The sequence below is a fragment of the Scyliorhinus canicula genome, chromosome 9, assembly GCF_902713615.1.
Source record: "Scyliorhinus canicula chromosome 9, sScyCan1.1, whole genome shotgun sequence".
In the NCBI taxonomy this organism is placed as follows: Eukaryota; Metazoa; Chordata; class Chondrichthyes; order Carcharhiniformes; family Scyliorhinidae; genus Scyliorhinus; species Scyliorhinus canicula.
The window spans coordinates 1,494,152-1,517,160 of record NC_052154.1 but is presented as its reverse complement, the minus strand read 5'-3'; the positions used below and the strand labels follow the sequence as shown (position 1 = coordinate 1,517,160).

Sequence of the window (23,009 nt, the reverse complement as noted above, 5' to 3'; positions counted from 1 at the left end):
ACGGTACCCAATGGTTATGTGTGGACTATAGAAAGGTTAATGCAGTTACAAGAACGGACACTTATCCTATCCCACGTTTGGAGGATTACATTCAGAAAGTGGGACAATCAGCTTTTATTTACTAACTGGATTTACTTAAAGGTGACTGGCAGGTACCTTTATCTGAAAGGGCGAAGGACTCCAGATGGTATATACCAATTCAAAGTTATGCCATTTGGCATGAAAAATGCCCCAGCCACATTTCAACGGTTAACTAACAAAGTCATTTCAGGATTACCCAATTGTGCGGTAATTTTCAACCAGACATAGAAAGAACATTGAAAGCATCTGATGGAGTTATTCGATCAACTTCAGGAGGCAGGTGTGGTGATAAACCTAGCCACAAGTGAATTTGGTAAAGCCCAAGTCACTTTCCTTGGCCATACAATCGGACAGGGTCAAATGGTCACACGGGATGTGAGAACAAAAGTTATTGAGGGATTTCTTTTACCCTCGACACAAAGGGAAATAACGCGATTTCTTGGATTTGATCGATCATTTGTGCCAAAGTTTAGGAGCGTGATTGCTCCACTGATGGACTTGCTGAAGAAATGTTGAAAATTTCAGTGGACAGCGGACTTTCAACAGGCATTTGACTGCCTGAAAGCTGTGATAACCAATACTCCTGTGTTGGAGAATTACAAGGGACTCCGATCAGATTGAACTAAAGTATCTGACTTTAAAGGGAAATGCCGAGGCGTACAGCAATGGACAGATCGTGCAGAGACCTCCTTGTTCAAAGAGACTGTCAATCGAGAAGAGTTCCAGTTGGAGGAAGAAGAACAAAAAATGGACTGTTATTTTTTTTTTAATTTAGATTACCCAATTATTTTTTTCCAATTAAGGGGCAATTTAGCGTGGCCAATCCACATACGCTGCACATTTTTGGGTTGTGGGGGCGAAACCCACGCAGACACGGGGAGAATGTGCAAACTCCACACGGACAGTGACCCAGAGCCGGGATTGAACCTGGGACCTCAGCGCCGTGAGGCGGTTGTGCAAACCACTTGGCCACCGTGCTGCCCTAAAATGGACTGTTATTATTAAATGCTTGCGTGTTGTGTTTTGTTTGAAAAAAAAATGTATATTCATTGTCCATATTTATTAAAGGAAAGTGAGGAGGTGAAAAATGAAATCGTCTTGAAGTTGATGGTTTATTTATTTTTTCTTGGGAGGAGGTGTCATGTGAGAGTACCTTTAAGAAATGGATATTTATAAAATAGCTGTACTGGAGGTACCTTTAAGAAATGGGTGTTTATTAGAGAGCTGCAGTGATGTCAGAGAGTGGGTGGAGCTGGGCTATCTGTCTGCTTTACTTTTGTTTTAGGCTGTTTGCTACAGGGTGTGGTTAGTTTTGTTTTGAGAGCTGGATAGAACATAGAACATAGAACAGTACAGCACAGAACAGGCCCTTCGGCCCTCGATGTTGTGCCGAACAATGATCACCCCACTTAAACCCACGTAACCCATATACCCGTAACCCAACAATCCCCCCATTAACCTTACACTACGGGCAATTTAGCATGGCCAATCCACCTAACCCGCACATCTTTGGACTGTGGGAGGAAACCGGAGCACCCGGAGGAAACCCACGCGCACACGGGGAGGACGTGCAGACTCCACACAGACAGTGACCCAGCCGGGAATCGAACCTGGGACCCTGGAGCTGTGAAGCATTGATGCTAACCACCATGCTACCGTGAGGCCCCTAAAGCTGCAGGCAAAGCCAGGAGCTGCATAAGGATCTCTCTCTGCAAACTAAAGACAGTCTCCAAATCTATTGGGTGATTTCAAAGTACTGACTGCTCTCAATAGGGAATTTAAACCTGATCTCTGTGTTTAAAAAGGGTCTTTTGTCTTTCGGATGTAGTTTGGGAATTTATTAATGGTTATCTTTCGAGTACTGTATTCTTTGGGGATTTCATGGTGTTGATAATTGTTAAGATGTTTACTGTGGGTTTATAAAGTGTTAACTGGTTTCATAAATAAACATTGTTTTAATTTAAAAGTACAGTAAAGCTCTGTTGCCCTGCTGTTCTTTGAAATACTCTGATGGGATCTTTGACATTCCTGTGAGAGAGCAGCCAGTTCAACGATTACCTTCAGAAACAGTCGCTCTGTCAGTGTAGCACACTCTCAGCACTGCAATGGAATGCCACTCTTCATTTCTGGGCTCAAGTCTCTGAAGCGGGGCTTAATTTTACTCACAACATTCTCTCTCAACGCGACCAACAGAGCCAGAACTAACAAATCAAAACTCAGACCAACTAAATGAGTAAAGATATTTCCTCGTCGCCACTGGCTCTTTTGCCAATTCTCTTTCTTATCCCCTGGTTACCTACTCTCTTCTCATTGGAAACAGTTTCCCAATATTTATCAAAATCCTTCATGATAGGCAGCACGGTGGCGCAGTGGTTAGCACTGCTGTCTCACGGCGCCGAGGTCCCAGGTTCGATCCCGGCCCCGGGTCACTGTCCGTGTGGCGTTTGTACATTCTCCCCGTGTTTGCGTGGGTTTCGCCCCCACAACCCAAAGTCCAGGGGACTTGTCTATCCCGATGCTTTTCAAAATTTCCAGCAAATCCTCCTGCTTAATACCAACCTGTTCGAGTCTATTAACCTGGTTCACACTGTTCTCATGGGCAACAAGGTCCCTCTCTCTAGTGAATACTGATTTATTTAGGGCCTCCCCATCTCTTCAGACTCTAGGCACAAGTTTCCTCCACTATCCCTGATTGGCCCTACTCTCACTCTGATCATCCTCTTATTTCTTACATAAGTGTCGAAGGCTTTGGGGTTTTCCCTAATCCTTCCCGCCACGGCTTTTTCATGCTCCCTTCTAGATCTCCTCAGTCCATTATTGAGTTCCTTCCTGGCTACCTTGTAATTCTCTAGAGCTGTGCCAGATCCTTGCTTCCTCAATCTTACCTAAGCTTCCTTCTTCCTCTTGACTAGAAGCTCCACTTCTCTTGTCATCCAAGGCTCCTTCACCTTACCATTCCTTCCTTGTCTCAGTGGGACAAAACTATCCAGCACTCCAGCAAGTGCTCCTTAAACAATCCCCACATTACTGTTGTGCATTTCCTCCAAGAACAATTGTTCCCAATTTATGCTCCTCAGCTCCTGTCTAATAGCAGTTTAATTTCCCCTCCACCAATTAAATACCTTCTCATACAGTCTGTTCCTATCCCTCTCCATGACTATGGTAAAGGTCAAGGAGTTCTGATCACTGTCACCGAAATGCTCTCCCACCGAGACATCTGACACCTGGCCTGGTTCGTTGCCGAGCACCAAGTCCAATATGGCCTCCCCCCTAGTCGGCCTATCCACATATTGAGTCAGGAATCCTTCCTGTACACACCTGACAAAATCTGCTCCATCCAAACCATTTGCACTAAGGAGGTTCCAGTCAATATTAGGGAAGTTGAAGTCACCCATGACAACAACTCTGTTACTTCTGCACTTTTCCAAGATCTGCTGCCCAATCTGTTCCTCTATATCTCTGCTGCTATTGGGGGTCTATAGAAAACTCCTAATAAAGTGACTGCTCCTTTCTTGTTTCTGACTTCCACCCATACTGACTCAGTAGACAAACCCTCCTCAACTACTTTTCTGCAGCTATGGTGCACTCCCTAATTAACAGTGCCACTCCCCCTCCTCTTTTACCTCCCTCCCTATTCTTCCGAAAACATCTAAACCCCGGAACATCGAACAACCATTCCTGCCCCTGTGAAATCCATGTCTCCGTAATGGCCACAACATCGTAGTTCCAAGTACTGATCCATGCTCTAAGTTCATCTCCCTTATTCCTTTTTTTTTAAAAATAATTTTTATTGAAGAGATTTTTTACATGCAAATACTTACCCCCCCTAACCATAGACTATTACACAATATTCCCTCTTAACAGATATCCCCCCCCCCCCCGCCCGACCCCCCGCGCGCGCTGTCCCGCCCCCCCCCCCCCCCCCCAAAAAACAAACAAAGCAACAATTAACATCAAACATGAACTGCGAACAAATTTGTCCGCATTACAACCTTAAATAACCCACCACACCCGTTGTTGCCACCCCCCCCCCCTCCCCCCCCCCCCCCTCCCCCCCCCCCCCCCCCCCCCCGGGTTGCTGCTGCTGCGACCTCTGCACCCTATCTTTGAGCCAAAAAGTCGAGGAAAGGCTGCCACCGCCTGAAGAACCCTTGTACCGACCCTCTCAGGGCGAATTTGACCCTTTCCAACTGGATAAAGCTTGCCATGTCATTAATCCAAGTTTCCACGCCTGGAGGCCTCGCGTCCTTCCACTGTATTAGTATCCTTCTTCGCGCAACTAGGGACGCAAAGGCCAGTATTCCGGCCTCTCTCGCCTCCTGTACCCCCGGCTCCACCCCAACCCCAAAGATCGCTAGTCCCCATCCTGGTTTGACCCTGGATCCCACCACCCTCGACACCGTCCTTGCCACCCCCTTCCAGAACTCCTCCAGTGCCGGACATGCCCAAAACATATGGACATGGTTCGCTGGACTTCCCGAACACCTGACACATCTGTCCTCACCCCCAAAGAACCGACTCATCCTTGTCCCCGTCATATGGGCTCTATGTAGCACCTTAAATTGAATGAGGCTAAGCCTCGCACACGAGGAGGAAGAATTAACCCTCTCCAGGGCATCAGCCCATGTCCCATCCTCTATCTGCTCTCCCAGCTCCCCCTCCCACTTGGCTTTCAGCTCCTCTACTGATGCCTCCTCAGCCTCCTGCATTACTTTGTATATGTCCGATATCCTCCCCCCTCCGACCCAGACCCCCGAGAGCACCCTATCGCTCGCCCCCCTGCTGGGGAGCAAGGGAAACCCTTCCACCTGGCGTCTAGCAAATGCCTTCACCTGCAAATGTCTAAACACGTTTCCCGGGGGGAGCCCGAATTTCTCTTCCAGCTCTCTCAGGCTCGCAAACCTCCCATCTACAAACAGATCCTTCAGCTGCCTGATGCCCACCCTGTGCCAGCTCTGAAATCCCCCGTCCATGTTCCCCGGGATGAATCTATGGTTCCCTCTTAACGGTGCCTCCATCAGACCTCCCACTTCCCCCCTGTGTCGCCTCCACTGCCCCCAGATCTTGAGGGTGGCAGCCACCACCGGGCTCGTGGTGTACCTCGTGGGGGGGAGCGGCCATGGTGCCGTTACTAGGGCCCCCAGGCTTATGTTGCCACAGGACGCCCTCTCCATTCGTTTCCAAGCTGCCCCCTCCCCTTCCATCATCCACTTGCGCACCATCGACACATTAGCCGCCCAGTAATACCCCGAAAGGTTGGGTAATGCCAGCCCTCCACTCTCCCTACTCCGCTCCAAGAAGACCCTCCTCACCCTTGGGGTGCCGTGCGCCCACATGTAGCTCATGATGCTGCTCGTCACCTTTTTGAAGAAGGCCCTAGGGAGGAAGATGGGCAAGCACTGAAATAAAAACAAAAACTTTGGGAGGACCGTCATTTTAACGGACTGCACTCTGCCCGCCAGCGACAGCGGCACCATGTCCCACCTTTTAAATTCCTCCTCCATCTGTTCCACTAGCCTAGAGAAGTTCAACTTGTGGAGAGTCCCCCAGTTCCTTGCCACCTGCACCCCTAAATATCTAAAACTCTTTCCTGCTCTCTTCAACGGGAGTCTCCCGATTCCCTCTTCCTGGTCCCCTGGGTGTATCACAAATACCTCACTCTTACCCAAGTTTAGCTTGTACCCCGAAAAGTCCCCGAATTCTGCTAGCAGTTCCATCACCTCCGGCATTCCCCCTTCTGGGTCTGCCACATATAGCAGCAGGTCGTCCGCGTATAGCGATACCCGGTGCTCCTCCCCACCCCTTGTCAGCCCTCTCCACCCCCCTGAGCCCCTCAGTGCCATCGCCAACGGTTCAATTGCCAGTGCGAAGAGCAGGGGGGACAAGGGGCACCCCTGTCTCATCTCCCTTATTCCTGACACTCCTTGCATTGAAACAGGATCGAACTCTCCACCTATAATTATGACATCAAATATCGACCGGGGAAACTCAACGAGCCCCTAGATGCCCTGTCCCGTGGGACATGCGCCAGCGCGCAAGACGACTGCCTGAAGGCTATCCACAATGACCTCTGCCACCCAGGGGTCACCCGGCTCGCCCACTACATCAAAGCCCAAAATCTGCCTTTCTCCACCGAGGAGGTAAAAGCCATCACCAGGGATTGCCCGATCTGCGCGGAGTGCAAACCGCATTTATATAGACCAGACAAGGCCCACCTGGTAAAGGCTTCCCGGCCCTTTGAACGCCTGAGCATCGATTTCAAAGGGCCGCTCCCCTCGACCAATCAAAATGTGTACTTCCTCAATGTCATAGACGAATTCTCCCGCTTCCTCTTTGCCATCCCGTGCCCCGATTTGACCTCCCACACAGTCATCAGAGCCCTGCACAGTGTCTTCACCCTGTTCGGTTTCCCCAGCTACGTACACAGCGACAGGGGTTCGACCTTTATGAGCGACGAGCTGCGTCAGTACCTGCTCGACAAGGGCATTGCCTCGAGCAGGACTACCAGCTACAACCCCAGGGGGAACGGGCAGGTGGAGAGGGAGAACGCGACGGTCTGGAAGACCGTCCTACTGACCCTACGGTCCAGGAATCTCCCGACCTCCCACTGGCAGGAGGTCCTCCCCGACGCGCTCCACGCTATTAGGTCCCTCCTGTGCACTGCCACCAACCAGACCCCTCACGAACAATTATTTGTTTTCCCTAGGGGCACTACCACGGGGGCTTCGCTCCCATCTTGGTTGAGGACACCGGGCCCGGTTCTCCTCCAGAAGCACACAAAACGGACCAGCTGGTAGAGAGAGTGCTACTGCTGCATTCAAACCCACACTACACCTTTATTGAATACCCGACGGCCGTCAGGACACCGTTTCCCTCCGGGACCCGGCCCTGGGGCTGGTGTACAGAGAGAAGAGAGGCGCACTGCGCGCCCTGCAATATTCCGGGTCCCACAGCGCGTACGTGAGGTCGTGGATCCGTCTCCTAACGGACGTGGACTGCGGCTCCCCCCTTCTTCCACTCGCTGGAAAGAGGACGCGGGGCCCGTCGGCAGATTTCTACGCTGCTGGCCGACAACGGGCCCTCGTCTAGGATCCGGATCCGGTCAGGACCCTGATCAGGGATTTTTACTCCGACCTCTTCTCTCCGATCCGTCCAGCGAGGACGCTTGCTGAGTTCTGTGGGAGGACCTGCCGCAGGTCAGCCCGGAGGGTGCCGGGAAGATCGATAATACCATCAACCTCCAGGAGCTGACCGGCGCCCTGGACAGTCTGTCACGGAGCAAATCCCCAGGGCTGGACGGGCTGACCGTGGAGTTCTTCAGGACGTTCTGGGTCATCCTGGGGAGTGACTGTGCGGGGGTCCTGGGGGAATGTATCGCGAGCGGGGAGATTCCCTTTCGTGGCACAGGGACGTCATTGCCCTGCTGCCCAAGAAGCGGGATCTCCGCCAAATTAGGAACTGGCGACCGGTCTCCCTCCTCAGCACGGACGACAGAATCTTTGCCAAGGTGTTGTCTTTACGCCTTGGCCCCGTGCTGGACCACATGATCCACCCTGACCAGTCCTACACAGTCCCGGACCGCACAATCTATGCCAACATCCACCTGGTCCGGGACATTATTCATTCCTCCCAGAGGACTGGCATGTTGAGCGCATTCTTGTCTCTTGACCAGGAGAAGGTTTTCGACAGGGTGGGGCAGGAGTATTTGCTCGGGGGTCTGCGAGCCTTCGGGTTCAGGACGCACTTCATCGCCCGGATCCGATTACTCCACGCTGCCTCGGAGTGTCTGATTAAGGTTAACGGGTCCCTGACGGCTCCCCTTCACTTTGGGAGAGGAGTGCGTCAGGGCTGCCCCCTGTCCGGTCAACTTTATCCTGTATGCGTGGAGCCTTTCCTGTGCCTCCTGTGGAGGAGGTTAACGGGGCTGGTTCTACGCGAGCCGGACGTGGGGCTGGTTCTATTGGCTCACGCTGATGACGTGCTCCTCATGTTCACTGACCCCGGTGACCTGCGGAGGATGCGGGAGTGCCGAGCTGTCTACTCCGCCGCGTCTTCCGCATGGATCAACTGGGCCAAATGTTCCGGACCCCCCTCCCAGAGGAGCTCAGGCCCTTCAGCTGGAGCCGGACCAACATCCTCTACTTGGGAATCCATCTTTGCCCGGCAGAGGAAGCCTGGCCGGCGAACTGGCAGGAGCTGGAGACCAAGGTCACCGCTCGCCTGGGGACGCTGGACAGGACGGCTCCCAGTGCTGCCCCACAGGGGCCGCGTTCTCATCATAAACCAGCAGGTCGCCTCCATGCTGTGGTCTCGGCTGGTCACTTTGACCCCTCCCCCTGACTTTGTCACACGCATCCAGAGAACCCGGCTTCAATTCCTCTGGGACAATCGATTGCACTGGGTCGCTGCGGAGGTCTTGAGTCTCCCGATTACGGAGGGCGGTCTGGCGCTGTTGTGCCTTCGCACCCAGATTGCGACTTTCCACCTTCAGACTCTGCAGCGATACCTGTACGTTGAGCCTTCTCCACGATGCTGTGCCTGGTGACTTATTTCTTCCGCCAGGTACACGGCCTGAACTACGACGTGCAGCTCCTGTTCGTTGACCGGAATGGTCTTCGGAACTCTATGTTGGTGCTGCCCGTCTTGTACCAGGACCTTCTGAAAGTCTGGAACACAATCGCCACGCGCCGCAGCTCTCCCCCGTCAGGAGCAGTGGCTGGCGGAAGGGAGCCGCACCTCCGCCATTATCCATTCCGGTGGCTGGCGGAGCGGTGGGCTGTGGATGCCGGGGTGACCAGGATCGGGGACATGCTGGGTGGCAGAGGGGCGGGCTGGGTGGCAGAGGTGCGGGCTGGGTGGCAGAGGGGCGGGCTGGGTGGCAGAGGGACGGGCTGGGTGGCAGAGGGGCGGGCTGGGTGGCAGAGGGACGGGCTGGGTGGCGGAGGGGCGGGCTGGGTGGCAGAGGGTCGGGCTGGGTGGCAGAGGGGCGGGCTGGGTGGCAGAGGGGCGGGCTGGGTGGCAGAGGGGCGGGCTGGGTGGCAGAGGGACGGGCTGGGTGGCAGAGGGGCGGGCTGGGTGGCAGAGGGACGGGCTGGGTGGCAGAGGGGCGGGCTGGGTGGCAGAGGGACGGGCTGGGTGGCAGAGGGGCGGGCTGGGTGGCAGAGGGACGGGCTGGGTGGCAGAGGGGCGGGCTGGGTGGCGGAGGGGCGGGCTGGGTGGCAGAGGGACGGGCTGGGTGGCGGAGGGGCGGGCTGGGTGGCAGAGGGTCGGGCTGGGTGGCAGAGGGGCGGGCTGGGTGGCGGAGGGGCGGGCTGGGTGGCAGAGGGTCGGGATGGGTGGCAGAGGGGCGGGCTGGGTGGCAGAGGGGCAGGCTGGGTGGCAGAGGGGCGGGCTGGGTGGCAGAGGGGCGGGCTGGGTGACAGAGGGACGGGCTGGGTGGCAGAGGGACGGGCTGGGTGGCAGAGGGGCAGGCTGGGTGGCAGAGGGGCAGGCTGGGTGGCAGAGGGGCGGGCTGGGTGGCAGAGGGGCGGGCTGGGTGACAGAGGGACGGGCTGGGTGGCAGAGGGACGGGCTGGGTGACAGAGGGGCGGGCTGGGTGGCAGAGGGACGGGCTGGGTGGCAGGGGGATGGGCTGGGTGGCAGAGGGGCGGGCTGGGTGGCAGAGGGGCGGGCTGGGTGGCAGAGGGGCGGGCTGGGTGGCAGAGGGGCGGGCTGGGTGGCAGAGGGGCGGGCTGGGTGGCAGAGGGACATGCTGGGTGGCAGAGGGACGGGCTGGGTGGCAGAGGGACGGGCTGCATGACACCCTACGAGCTTGCCAGGCACGGAGCGGTGTCTGTCTGGTGTGTGGCCAATGCTCTCCAAGGCCTCAAAACGGTCGTGCTCGGCCCCGTGGGCAGACTTGGACTCGAGACGGAGCGGTTGTGCGGTGGCATCCCGTCTGAGCGGACCCCTGCTCGGACAGAATTCCACATTGGTCCCAAACCCCGGAACCATCCCCGGGTGCTGGTGCCCCACAGCCCCAGCCACCTCGCGGAAATACCCTCCGTGCCCTTTGGCACTGCGCGGAGGGGTTTCCTGTGAGGCCTGCTGTTGCACACGTTTCATCTCGTTGTCCTTGCCGGCCGCCCGGACATGCCTTGGCGTCCCTCATTGCCGTCTGGCTGAGGTCCCCACTGGAGGTCCCTCTATGAGGTGTCCTCCCCATAAAGCTAGGGGAGCTGGGATGGAGGGTGCTGCACATGGCAGTGCCATACAACCATCGTTTAAATCACTTCACAGCTCTGCCAGAGACCTGCGGCCTGGTGGAGACTGTGGAGCAGTTTCTTGACAACGTTGTTGTTGAGGTTTTCTTTGCAATTCAGCCCCACGCTCCTGATCTACGGACATCCGGTGCGGAGCAGGGCGGGGAAGGTGGAGGACCTCCTTGTGAACCTGCTCCCGGGCCTGGCCAAACTTGCTATTTATCGGCCCAGGCAGCGAGCGACCAAGGGGGTTGTCCAGCCCGACTGTCTGCCCCTCTTCCGTGGCCTTGTTCGCGGCTGGGTGTCCCTGGAGAGGGAGTATGCGGTGTCCACGGGCACAGTCCGTGCTGGGTGGGCACTGCAGGGGTTGGTCTGCCTTATCAACCCTGATTCTCACACTTTAATTTGATGGGTTTGTGATAAGTTTTTGTTTCCTTTCTCGTTCCTTCTGGGCTGTGCTCCACTCGCTGTTTTGGGGCACTCCCCTCTTTTGTTTTATCCATCAGTTACTTTATGCTCTTTTGCTTGGTTATCACACCCAGCATCACGCCAGTGTCAGTGCCGGATTCAGTGCCAGTGTCAGTGCCAGTGTCAGTGCCGGATTCAGTGCCGGATTCAGTGCCAGTGTCAGTGCCGGATTCAGTGCCGGATTCAGTGCCGGATTCAGTGCCAGTGTCAGTGCCAGTGTCAGTGCCGGATTCAGTGCCGGATTCAGTGCCAGTGTCAGTGCCGGATTCAGTGCCGGATTCAGTGCCGGATTCAGTGCCAGTGTCAGTGCCAGTGTCAGTGCCGGATTCAGTGCCGGATTCAGTGCCAGTGTCAGTGCCGGATTCAGTGCCGGATTCAGTGCCGGATTCAGTGCCGGATTCAGTGCCGGATTCAGTGCCGGATTCAGTGCCGGATTCAGTGCCGGATTCAGTGCTGGATTCAGTGCCGGATTCAGTGCCGGATTCAGTGCCGGATTCAGTGCCGGATTCAGTGCCGGATTCAGTGCTGGATTCAGTGCTGGATTCAGTGCCGGATTCAGTGCCGAATTCAGTGCTGGATTCAGTGCTGGATTCAGTGCCGGATTCAGTGCCGGATTCAGTGCCGGATTCAGTGCCGGATTCAGTGCCGGATTCAGTGCCAGTGTCAGTGCCGGATTCAGTGCCGGATTCAGTGCCGGATTCAGTGCCAGTGTCAGTGCCGGATTCAGTGCCGGATTCAGTGCCAGTGTCCGTGCCGGATTCAGTGCCAGTGTCAGTGCCGGATTCAGTGCCGGATTCAGTGCCGGATTCAGTGCCAGTGTCAGTGCCGGATTCAGTGCCAGTGTCAGTGCCGGATTCAGTGCCAGTGTCAGTGCCGGAGTCAGCGCCGGATTCAGTGCCGGATTCAGTGCCGGATTCAGTTCCGGATTCCGTGCCGGATTCAGTACCGGATTCAGTGCCAGTGTCAGTGCCGGATTCAGTGCCAGTGTCAGTGCCGGATTCAGTGCCAGTGTCAGTGCCGGATTCAGTGCCGGATTCAGTGCCAGTGTCAGTGCCGGATTCAGTGCCGGATTCAGTGCCGGATTCAGTGCCAGTGTCCGTACCGGATTCAGTGCCGGATTCAGTGCCAGTGTCAGTGCCGGATTCAGTGCCAGTGTCAGTGCCAGTGTCAGTGCCGGATTCAGTGCCGGATTCAGTGCCGGATTCAGTGCCAGTGTCAGTGCCGGATTCAGTGCCAGTGTCAGTGCCGGATTCAGTGCCGGATTCAGTGCCGGATTCAGTGCCGGATTCAGTGCCGGATTCAGTGCCAGTGTCAGTGCCGGATTCAGTGCCGGATTCAGTGCCGGATTCAGCGCCGGATTCAGTGTCGGATTCAGTGCCAGATTCAGTGCCGGATTCAGTGCCGGATTCAGTGCCGGATTCAGTGCCAGTGTCAGTGCCGGATTCAGCGCCGGATTCAGTGCCGGATTCAGTGCCGGATTCAGTGCCGGATTCAGTGCCAGTGTCAATGCCGGATTCAGTGCCGGATTCAGTGCCAGTGTCAGTGCCGGATTCAGTGCCGGATTCAGTGCCAGTGTCAGTGCCGGATTCAGTGCCAGTGTCAGTGCCGGATTCAGTGCCGGATTCAGTGCCGGATTCAGTGCCGGATTCAGTGCCAGTGTCAGTGCCGGATTCAGTGCCGGATTCAGTGCCTGATTCAGTGCCAGTGTCAGTGCCGGATTCAGTGCCGGATCCAGTGCCGGATTCAGTGCCGGATTCAGTGCCGGATTCAGTGCCAGTGTCAGTGCCGGATTCAGTGCCGGATTCAGTGCCGGATTCAGTGCCAGTGTCAGTGCCGGATTCAGTGCCGGATTCAGTGCCGGATTCAGTGCCGGATTCAGTGCCAGTGTCAGTGCCGGATTCAGTGCCGGATTCAGTGCCAGTGTCAGTGCCGGATTCAGTGCCGGATTCAGTGCCAGTGTCAGTGCCGGATTCAGCGCCGGATTCAGTGCCGGATTCAGTGCCGGATTCAGTTCCGGATTCAGTGCCGGATTCAGTGCCGGATTCAGTGCCAGTGTCAGTGCCGGATTCAGTGCCGGATTCAGTGCCGGATTCAGTGCCGGATTCAGTGCCGGATTCAGTGCCGGATTCAGTGCCAGTGTCAGTGCCAGTGTCAGTGCCGGATTCAGTGCCGGATTCAGTGCCGGATTCAGTGCCAGTGTCAGTGCCGGATTCAGTGCCGGATTCAGTGCCGGATTCAGTGCTGGATTCTGCCTTAACTCCCGCACGTGTAGATAAACGGGCAGGTCAGATTCACACAAAAAACACAAAGAAAAAAATAATAAAATAACAAAACACACACACAAAAATATAAGTTAGAGTAGTGAGACCCTATAAAAGGTCTGAGACAAACAGCACCTTTTAAGTTAATTAACTAAATAAAAGAAAGACCAGACTTTAGATACAAATAAAAAAATAAATCCTTAATATCCCTCAGTCACCAAACTCTCACTATAGCACTCAGATGCACCTAAATTCAGCACTCAGTGCGAAGAAAGTCTGCACTGTAGCTGGCTCACCTTTATACTGACCATCAGCAGGCGCTCTCTCCATTTCCACAGTCCCACTGTGACATCTTCCATTCTCACCAGATCATTCTGCTCCCCCACCAGTAGATGGTGATGTTGTTCCAGTTCTCACTGGGTACCATTTATTCCCTGTAGAAAGCTTTACGATTTCGAGTTAGTTCTGACCAGGATGATAGTACAGAAACCGCGGCACTTTGGCTACCGAAATCAGATCTGTAGCACAGCTGGAAAAAGTGCAAAGAGAAGTTGCCACGTCTCTGAGTGGAATGTCGTGAGCCTTCAAATACTTGCAGAATGGTCACTGAGGTGTTAGCTGCTGGGAAGGTGTGAGCCAGAGCCTCTGAACTGCTGCTGGCCCACGGCAGCACACTGGTTAGCACTGTTGCTTCACAGCTCCAGGGTCCCAGGTTTGAATTCCGGGCTTGGGTCACTGTCTGTGCGGAGTCTGCACGTCCTCCCCGTGTCTGTGTGGGTTTCCTCCGGGTGCTCCGGTTTCCTCCCACAAGTCCCGAAAGAGGTGCTGTTAGGTCAATTGGACATTCTGAATTCCCCCTCCGTGTACCTGAACAGGCGCCGGAATGTGGAGACTAGGGGCTTTTCACAGTAACATCATTGCAGTGTTAATGTAAGCCTACTTGTGACAATAAAGATTATATTATTAAAACCTCACAGCCCCAAATGGTCTTTGATGCTTTATTTGCAAACATGGGGGTGATTACCGGCAGGGAAACCAGTGAGAATCCTGCCGACTATTCCCAAGTGATTCCCATCACAATCCATCCACACAGTTTCTCCGGCCTCCCAGTCACGTGTTGCTTGGCAGCAGGAGCGGAATTGTCTGCTCCCGCCGCTGGGAACTCCTATTAAACCCTGTTCCCGATGCCGGGAAACCACCGGGCGGGACTGTGTTGCCGGCACGGCCAATCCGGGAAACCACCGGGTGGGAAGGTGCTGCCGGCCAATCCGGGAAACCACCGGGCGGGACTGTGCTGCCGGCACGGCCAATCCGGGAAACCACCGGGCGGGAAGGTGCTGCCGGCCAATCCGGGAACCCACCGGGCGGGAAGGTGCTGCCGGCACGGCCGGGAACCCACCGGGCGGGAAGGTGCTGCCGGATCGACCGGGAACCCACCGGGCGGGAAGGTGCTGCCGGATCGACCGGGAACCCACCGGGCGGGAAGGTGCTGCCGGATCGACCGGGAACCCACCGGGCGGGAAGGTGCTGCCGGCACGGCCGGGAACCCACCGGGCGGGAAGGTGCTGCCCGGGAACCCACCGGGCGGGAAGGTGCTGCCGGATCGACCGGGAACCCACCGGGCGGGAAGGTGCTGCCGGATCGACCGGGAACCCACCGGGCGGGAAGGTGCTGCCCGGGAACCCACCGGGCGGGAAGGTGCTGCCGGATCGACCGGGAACCCACCGGGCGGGAAGGTGCTGCCGGATCGACCGGGAACCCACCGGGCGGGAAGGTGCTGCCGGCACGGCCGGGAACCCACCGGGCGGGAAGGTGCTGCCGGCAAACGGCTGGAGAATTGTGGCCTGAGCCATTTTCTTGTACCTGAGGGGGGATAATGGGCGCCCCGATCTTGGCGTTAAGCTGAGGATCCCCCTCTATCTCCCCCACCCCCAACCACAGACTTCGCAAACCCCCAACAGACAGGGGCAACACCCCCAACCATGACCCTCTGGTGGGGCAATCTCACCCCCCCCCCCCAATCATTAAATGTTCTCCCCACACCACACAGGCATGAGGGTGACCAGCACCCTCCCCCCCCCCCCCCCCCACCCCGGCATCAGGGCTTCAGCCCCCATCTCACGTTGGTGATACCCTATGGGGTGGCCACAGGCCCCTTCTTCCAGCCCACTCCCCCTCAGGACCCCTCCCCCCCACCCCACTCCCTCCCTTCATTCCATCTGTCCTCTCAGGCTCCCCTCCTTTGCAGCGTCCCTGGTATCCTGGGAGTGTAAATCTGGCAGATTGGCACTGCCCGGGGGGCCGGGGTGGGTAAAGGGCACTGCCCGGGGGGCCGGGGTGGGTAAAGGGCACTGCCCGGGGGGCCGGGGTGGGTAAAGGGCACTGCCCGGGGGGCCGGGGTGGGTAAAGGGCACTGCCCGGGGTGCCGGGGTGGGTAAAGGGCACTGCCCGGGGTGCCGGGGTGGGTAAAGGGCACTGCCCGGGTGCCGGGGTGGGTAAAGGGCACTGCCGGGGTGCCGGGGTGGGTAAAGGGCACTGCCCGGGGGGCCGGGGTGGGTAAAGGGCACTGCCCGGGGGGCCGGGGGGGGAAAGGGCACTGCCCGGGGGGCCGGGGTGGGTAAAGGGCACTGCCCGGGGGGCCGGGGTGGGTAAAGGGCACTGCCCGGGGGGCCGGGGTGGGTAAAGGGCACTGCCCGGGGTGCCGGGGTGGGTAAAGGGCACTGCCCGGGGGGCCGGGGTGGGTAAAGGGCACTGCCCGGGGGCCGGGGGTGGGTAAAGGGCACTGCCCGGGGGGCCGGGGTGGGTAAAGGGCACTGCCCGGGGGCCGGGTGGGTAAAGGGCACTGCCCTGGGGGCCGGGGTGGGTAAAGGGCAGTGCCTGGGGGGCCGGGGTGGGGGTAGGGGCCCGGGGGTGGGTAAAGGGCACTGCCCGGGTGCCGGGGTGGGTAAAGGGCACTGCCCGGGGGGCCGGGGTGGGTAAAGGGCACTGCCTGGGGGCCGGGGTGGGTAAAGGGCACTGCCCGGGGGGCCGGGGTGGGTAAAGGGCACTGCCCGGGTGCCGGGGTGGGTAAAGGGCAGTGCCACGGGCTGTGCCAGGGGTGATTTCATAGAATTTACAGTGCAGAAGGAGGCCACTCGGCCCATCGAGTCTGCACCGGCTCTTGGAAAGAGCACCCTACCGAAGCCCATACCTCCACCCAATCCCCATACCCCAGCAACCCACCCAACACTAAGGGTAAGTTTGGACACTAAGGGCAATTTAGCATGGCCAATCCACCTAACCCGCACATCTTTGGACCGTGGGAGGAAACCGGAGCACCCGGAGGAAACCCACGCACACAGGGGGAGGACGTGCAGACTCCGCACAGACAGTGACCCAGCCGGGAATCGAACCTGGGACCCTGGAGCTGTGAAGCGATTGTGCTATCCACAATGCTACCGTGCTGCCCGGGTGATGCCGGGGGCGGTGCTTGGGACGGTGCCGGTGCCGGGGCCGTTGCCGGGGTGATCCGGGGGCGTTGCCAGGAGTGATGCCGGGGTGATGTCGGGGGTGACTAATAATAATAATCTTTATTGTCACAAGTAGGCTTACATTAACACTGCAATGACGTTACTGTGAAAAGCCCCTAGTCACCACATTCCGGCGCCTGTTCGAGTACACAGAGGGAGAATTCAGAATGTCCAATTCACCTAACAGCACGTCTTTCGGGATTTGTGGGAGGAAACTGGAGTACCCGGAGGAAACCCACGCAGACACGGGGAGAACGTGCAGACTCCGCACAGACGGCGACCCAAACCGGGAATCGAACCCGGGTCCATGGAGCTGCGAAGCAACTGTGCTAACCACTGTGCTACTGACTAGAACCCAAGGGCGCAGCGTCAGACTAAAGGGACGATCCTTTAAAACAGAGATGAGGAGGAATTTCTTCAGCCAGAGGGTGGTGAATCTGTGGAACACTTTGCCGCAGAAGGCTGTGGCGGCCAAATCACTGAGTGTCTATAAGACAGAGATAGATAGGTTCCTGATTAATAAGGGGCAGCACGGTAGCATGGTGGTTAGCATAAATGCTTCACAGCTCCAGGGTCCCAGGTTCGATTCCTGGCTGGGTCACTGTCTGTGCGGAGTCTGCACGTCCTCCCCCTGTGTGCGTGGGTTTCCTCCGGGTGCTCCGGTTTCCTCCCACAGTCCAAAGATGTGCGGGTTAGGTGGATTGGCCATGATAAATTGCCCTTAGTGACCTAAAAAAAGTAAGGTTAGGGGGGGGTTGTTGGGTTACGGGTATAGGGTGGATACGTGGGTTTGAGTAGGGTGATCATGGCTCGGCACAACATCGAGGGCCGAAGGGCCTGTTCTGTGCTGTACTGTTCTATGTTCTAAGGGGATCAGGGGTTTTGGGGGGAAGGCAGGAGAATGGGGATGAGAAACATATCGGCTATAATATGACCAACCTGGGTAAGGGGGGTGACTGGCTGCATAACTTTATTCCACCCACCTTCTGCTGGTCTCTCTGCTGGTCTCTCTGCTGGTACCCCTGCTGGTCTCTCTGCTGGTCTCTCTGCTGGTCTCTCTGCTGCTCCCTCTGCTGGTCCCTCTGCTGGTCCCTCTGCTGGTCCCTCTGCTGGTCTCTCTGCTGGTCTCTCTGCTGGTCTCTCTGCTGGTACCCCTGCTGGTCTCTCTGCTGGTCCCTCTGCTGGTCTCTCTGCTGGTCTCTCTGCTGGTCCCTCGGCTGGTCTCTCTGCTGGTCTCTCTCCTGGTCTCTCTGCTGGTCTCTCTGCTGGTCCCTCTGCTGGTCCCTCTGCTGGTCTCTCTGCTGGTCCCTCTTCTGGTCTCTCTGCTGGTCCCTCTGCTGGTCCCTCTGCTGGTCTCTCTGCTGGTCTCTCTGCTGGTCTCTCTGCTGGTCTCTCTGCTGGTCTCTCTGCTGGTCCCTCTGCTGGTCTCTCTGCTGGTCTCTCTGCTGGTCTCTCTGCTGGTCTCTCTGCTGGTCTCTCTGCTGGTCCCTCTGCTGGTCTCTCTGCTGGTCCCTCTACTGGTCTCTCTGCTGCTCCCTCTGCTGGTCTCTCGGCTGGTCTCTCGGCTGGAACCCCTGCTGGTCTCTCTGCTGGTCCCTCTGCTGGTCTCTCTGCTGGTCTCTCTGCTGGTCCCTCTGCTGGTCCCTCTGCTGGTCCCCCTGCTGGTCCCTCTGCTGGTCTCTCTGCTGGTCTCTCTGCTGGTCTCTCTGCTGGTCCCCCTGCTGGTCCCTCTGCTGGTCCCCCTGCTGGTCTTTCTTCTGGTACCCCTGCTGGTCTCTCTGCTGGTCCCTCTGCTGGTCCCCCTGCTGGTCTCTCTGCTGGTCTCTCTGCTGGTCTCTCTGCTGGTCCCCCTGCTGGTCTCTCTGCTGGTCTCTCTGCTGGTCTCTCTGCTGCTCCCTCTGCTGGTCCCTCTGCTGGTCCCTCTGCTGGTCCCTCTGCTGGTCTCTCTGCTGGTCTCTCTGCTGGTCTCTCTGCTGGTACCCCTGCTGGTCTATCTGCTGGTCCCTCTGCTGGTCTCTCTGCTGGTCTCTCTGCTGGTCCCTCGGCTGGTCTCTCTGCTGGTCTCTCTGCTGGTCTCTCTGCTGGTCTCTCTGCTGGTCCCTCTGCTGGTCCCTCTGCTGGTCTCTCTGCTGGTCCCTCTGCTGGTCTCTCTGCTGGTCCCTCTGCTGGTCCCTCTGCTGGTCTCTCTGCTGGTCTCTCTGCTGGTCCCTCTGCTGGTCTCTCTGCTGGTCCCTCTGCTGGTCTCTCTGCTGGTCCCTCTGCTGGTCTCTCTGCTGGTCTCTCTGCTGGTCTCTCTGCTGGTCTCTCTGCTGGTCTCTCTGCTGGTCCCTCTGCTGGTCTCTCTGCTGGTCCCTCTACTGGTCTCTCTGCTGCTCCCTCTGCTGGTCTCTCGGCTGGTCTCTCTGCTGGTACCCCTGCTGGTCTCTCTGCTGGTCCCTCTGCTGGTCTCTCTGCTGGTCCTCTCTGCTGGTCCCTCTGCTGGTCCCTCTGCTGGTCCCCCTGCTGGTCCCTCTGCTGGTCTCTCTGCTGGTCTCTCTGCTGGTCTCTCTGCTGGTCCCCCTGCTGGTCCCTCTGCTGGTCCCCCTGCTGGTCTCTCTTCTGGTACCCCTGCTGGTCTCTCTGCTGGTCCCTCTGCTGGTCCCCCTGCTGGCCTCTCTGCTGGTCTCTCTGCTGGTCTCTCTGCTGGTCTCTCTGCTGGTCCCCCTGCTGGTCTCTCTGCTGGTCTCTCTGCTGGTCTCTCTGCTGGGCCCTCTGCTGGTCTCTCTGCTGGTCCCTCTGCTGGTCTCTCTGCTGGTCCCTCTGCTGGTCTCTCTGCTGGTCTCTCTGCTGGTCTCTCTGCTGGTCCCTCTGCTGGTCCCTCTGCTGGTCTCTCTGCTGGTCCCCCTGCTGGTCCCCCTGCTGGTCTCTCTGCTGGTCTCTCTGCTGGTCCCTCTGCTGGTCTCTCTGCTGGTCTCTCTGCTGGTCTCTCTGCTGGTCCCTCTGCTGGTCTCTCTGCTGGTACACCTGCTGGTCTCTCTGCTGGTCTCTCTGCTGGTCTCTCTGCTGGTCTCTCTGCTGGTCTTTCTGCTGGTCTCTCTGCTGGTCTCTCTGCTGGTCTCTCTGCTGGTCCCCCTGCTGGTCCCTCTGCTGGTCTCTCTGCTGGTCCCTCTGCTGGTTTCTCTGCTGGTCTCTCTGCTGGTCTCTCTGCTGGTCCCTCTGCTGGTCCCCCTGCTGGCCCCCCTGCTGGTCTCTCTGCTGGTACACCTGCTGGTCTCTCTGCTGGTCTCTCTGCTGGTCTCTCTGCTGGTCCCTCTGCTGGTCCCCCTGCTGGTCCCCCTACTGGTCTCTCTGCTGGTACACCTGCTGGTCCCTCTGCTGGTCCCTCTGCTGGTCCCTCTGCTGGTCTCTCTGCTGGTCTCTCTGCTGGTCCCCCTGCTGGTCCCTCTGCTGGTCTCTCTGCTGGTCTCTCTGCTGGTCCCTCTGCTGGTCTCTCTGCTGGTCCCTCTGCTGGTCTCTCTGCTGCTCCCTCTGCTGCTCCCTCTGCTGGTCTCTCTGCTGGTCTCTCTGCTGGTCTCTCTGCTGGTCCCTCTGCTGGTCCCTCTGCTGGTCTCTCTGCTGCTCCCTCTGCTGGTCTCTCTGCTGGTCCCTCTGCTGGTCCCTCTGCTGGTCTCTCTGCTGGTCTCTCTGCGGGTCCCCCTGCTGGTCTCTCTGCTGGTCTCTCTGCTGGTCTCTCTGCTGGTCCCCCTGCTGGTCTCTCTGCTGGTCCCTCTGCTGGTCTCTCTGCTGGTCTCTCTGCTGGTCTCTCTGCTGGTCCCCCTGCTGGTCTCTCTGCTGGTCCCCCTGCTGGTCCCGCTGCTGGTCTCTCTGCTGGTCTCTCTGCTGGTACCCCTGCTGGTCCCTCTGCTGGTCTCTCTGCTGGTACCCCTGCTGGTCCATCTGCTGGTACCCCTGCTGGTCCCTCTGCTGGTCTCTCTGCTGGTACCAACCAGGTTTAATTGAAGCAGAATCACTTTCCTCGTGGGCACCTCTTCTGGACTCAGTTGTTAAATATTAAAAGGAGTCACGGTGCCGAGGATCCGGGTTCGATTCCGGCTCCGGGTCACTGTCTGTGCGGAATCTGCACGTCCTCCCCGTGTCTGCGTGGGTTTCCTCCGGGTGCTCCGGTTTCCTCCCACAGTCCAAAGATGTGCGGGTTCGGTGGATTGGCCATGATAAATTGCCCTTAGCGACCAAAATGGTTGGGTGGGGTTACTGGGTTACGGGGGTAGAGTGGGCTTGGGTAGGGTGCTCTTTCCAAGGGCTGGTGCAGACTCAATGGGCCGAATGGCCTCCTTCTGCACTGTAAATTCTATGATTCTATGTTTAGAAATAAAATATGTCCACTAAGTGAGTAAATATAAATGAAAGGTTATGTAGAACAGTCCCTGAGTTGCCGGTTAGGGTTGTTCCAGTACGATTGACTCCTGCAGGTCAACAGTTGATTCTGCAATTCCGGTGTTCTGTAGTTTGGAAGCCACCTTGCCGTGTGGGAAGCGGTTTGAACGTCCCGTTAATCCTGAGAGCAATGCCGTCAGGAATCTTAATCTCCTGGCGGCGTCACCCATGACGGTGAGGTCAGAGGGGAGGAGCTAGTCTCCTGGCAGGGTCAGCCATGATGGTGAGGTCGGAGGGGAGGAGCTAGTCTCCTGGCAGGGTCACCCATGATGGTGAGGTCAGAGGGGAGGAGTTAATCTCCTGGCAGGGTCATCCATGATGGTGAGGTCAGAGGGGAGGAGCTAATCTCCTGGCAGGGTCACCCATGACGGTGAGGTCGGAGGGGAAGAGCTAGTCTCCTGGCAGGGTCACCCATGACGGTGAGGTCGGAGGGGAGGAGCTAGTCTCCTGGCAGGGTCACCCATGACGGTGAGGTCGGAGGGGAGGAGCTAATCTCCTGGCAGGGTCACCCATGACGGTGAGGTCGGAGGGGAGGAGCTAATCTCCTGGCAGGGTCAGCCATGATGGTGAGGTCGGAGGGGAGGAGCTAATCTCCTGGCAGGGTCACCCATGACACACAAACACACACAGACACACGCAGACACACACACAGAAACAGACCCACAGACACACACACACGCTCTCACAGACACACACACAGACACACCCACACTCTCACAAATACACAGACACACACACAGACACACACACACGGACACATACGCCCCCACATACGCACACCCACACACGCAGACACACACACACATACACACACTCTCACATACACCCCCACACACACACACAGATACAGACACACACACACACGGACGCATACACCCCCACACACGCACACACACACAGAAACAGACACACACACAGACACAGACACACACACACAGAAACAGACACACACACAGACACAGACACACACACACAGAAACAGACACACACACACACACACAGACACATACACACACAGACACACACACACAGAAACAGACACACACACACACACACACACACACACAGACACACACACAGACACACACACACAGAAACACGCACACACACACACTCTCACAGACACACACACACACACACAGACACACACAGACACACACACACAGAAACACGCACACACACACACTCTCACAGACACACACACACACACACACAGACACACACACACAGAAACACGCACACACACACACTCTCACAGACACACACACAGACACACACACACACAGAAACACAGACACAGACACTCAGAGACACACACACCCACACTCTCACAGACACACACACAGACACACACACAGAAACAGACACACACACACAGAAACAGACACACACACACAGACACACACACACACACACACACACAGAAACAGACACACAGACAGACACACACACACACAGAAACAGACACACAGATAGACAGACACACACACACAGAAACAGACACACAGACAGACACACACACACACAGAAACAGACACACAGATAGACAGACACACACACACAGAAACAGAAACACAGACACACACACACAGACACACACACACTCAGAGACACACACACCCACACTCTCACGGACACATACACCCCCACATACGCACACACACACAGGCAGACACACACACACATACACTCATAGACACAGACACACACACACACACTCTCACATACACCCCCACACATGCACACACAGATACAGCCACACACGCACACACACACACTGACACACACACACACAGATACAGCCACACACGCACACAGACACACGCACACACAGATACAGACACACACACGCGCACACACAGACACACACAGTCTGTTTGCACTGGAGTGCTGAGCTTGTGGCATTTGAGTGCTACAGTGAGAGTTTGGTGACTGAGGGAGTATAAGGGTTCATTTTTATTTAAAGTCTAGTATTTCTTTTATTTAGTTAATTAACTTAAAAGTTGCTGTTTGGTCTATAAGAAGGTGAATTTAGA

The 23,009-nt window shown here is 57.0% G+C and overlaps 1 protein-coding gene across 1 annotated transcript; it reads right to left on the bottom strand.

The window, feature by feature from the left end:
* Nucleotides 1–10,828: 10,828 nt before the first annotated feature.
* LOC119972009 (putative per-hexamer repeat protein 5) lies at nucleotides 10,829–21,143 on the bottom strand. Its single transcript, XM_038808432.1, has 2 exons — nucleotides 20,994–21,143; nucleotides 10,829–13,042 (listed from the first exon to the last, which is right to left on the bottom strand). Exons 1-2 carry the CDS (start codon nucleotides 21,141–21,143, stop codon nucleotides 10,829–10,831), a joined length of 2,364 nt encoding a protein of 787 aa, XP_038664360.1.
* Between the last annotated feature and the right edge of the window lie 1,866 nt (nucleotides 21,144–23,009).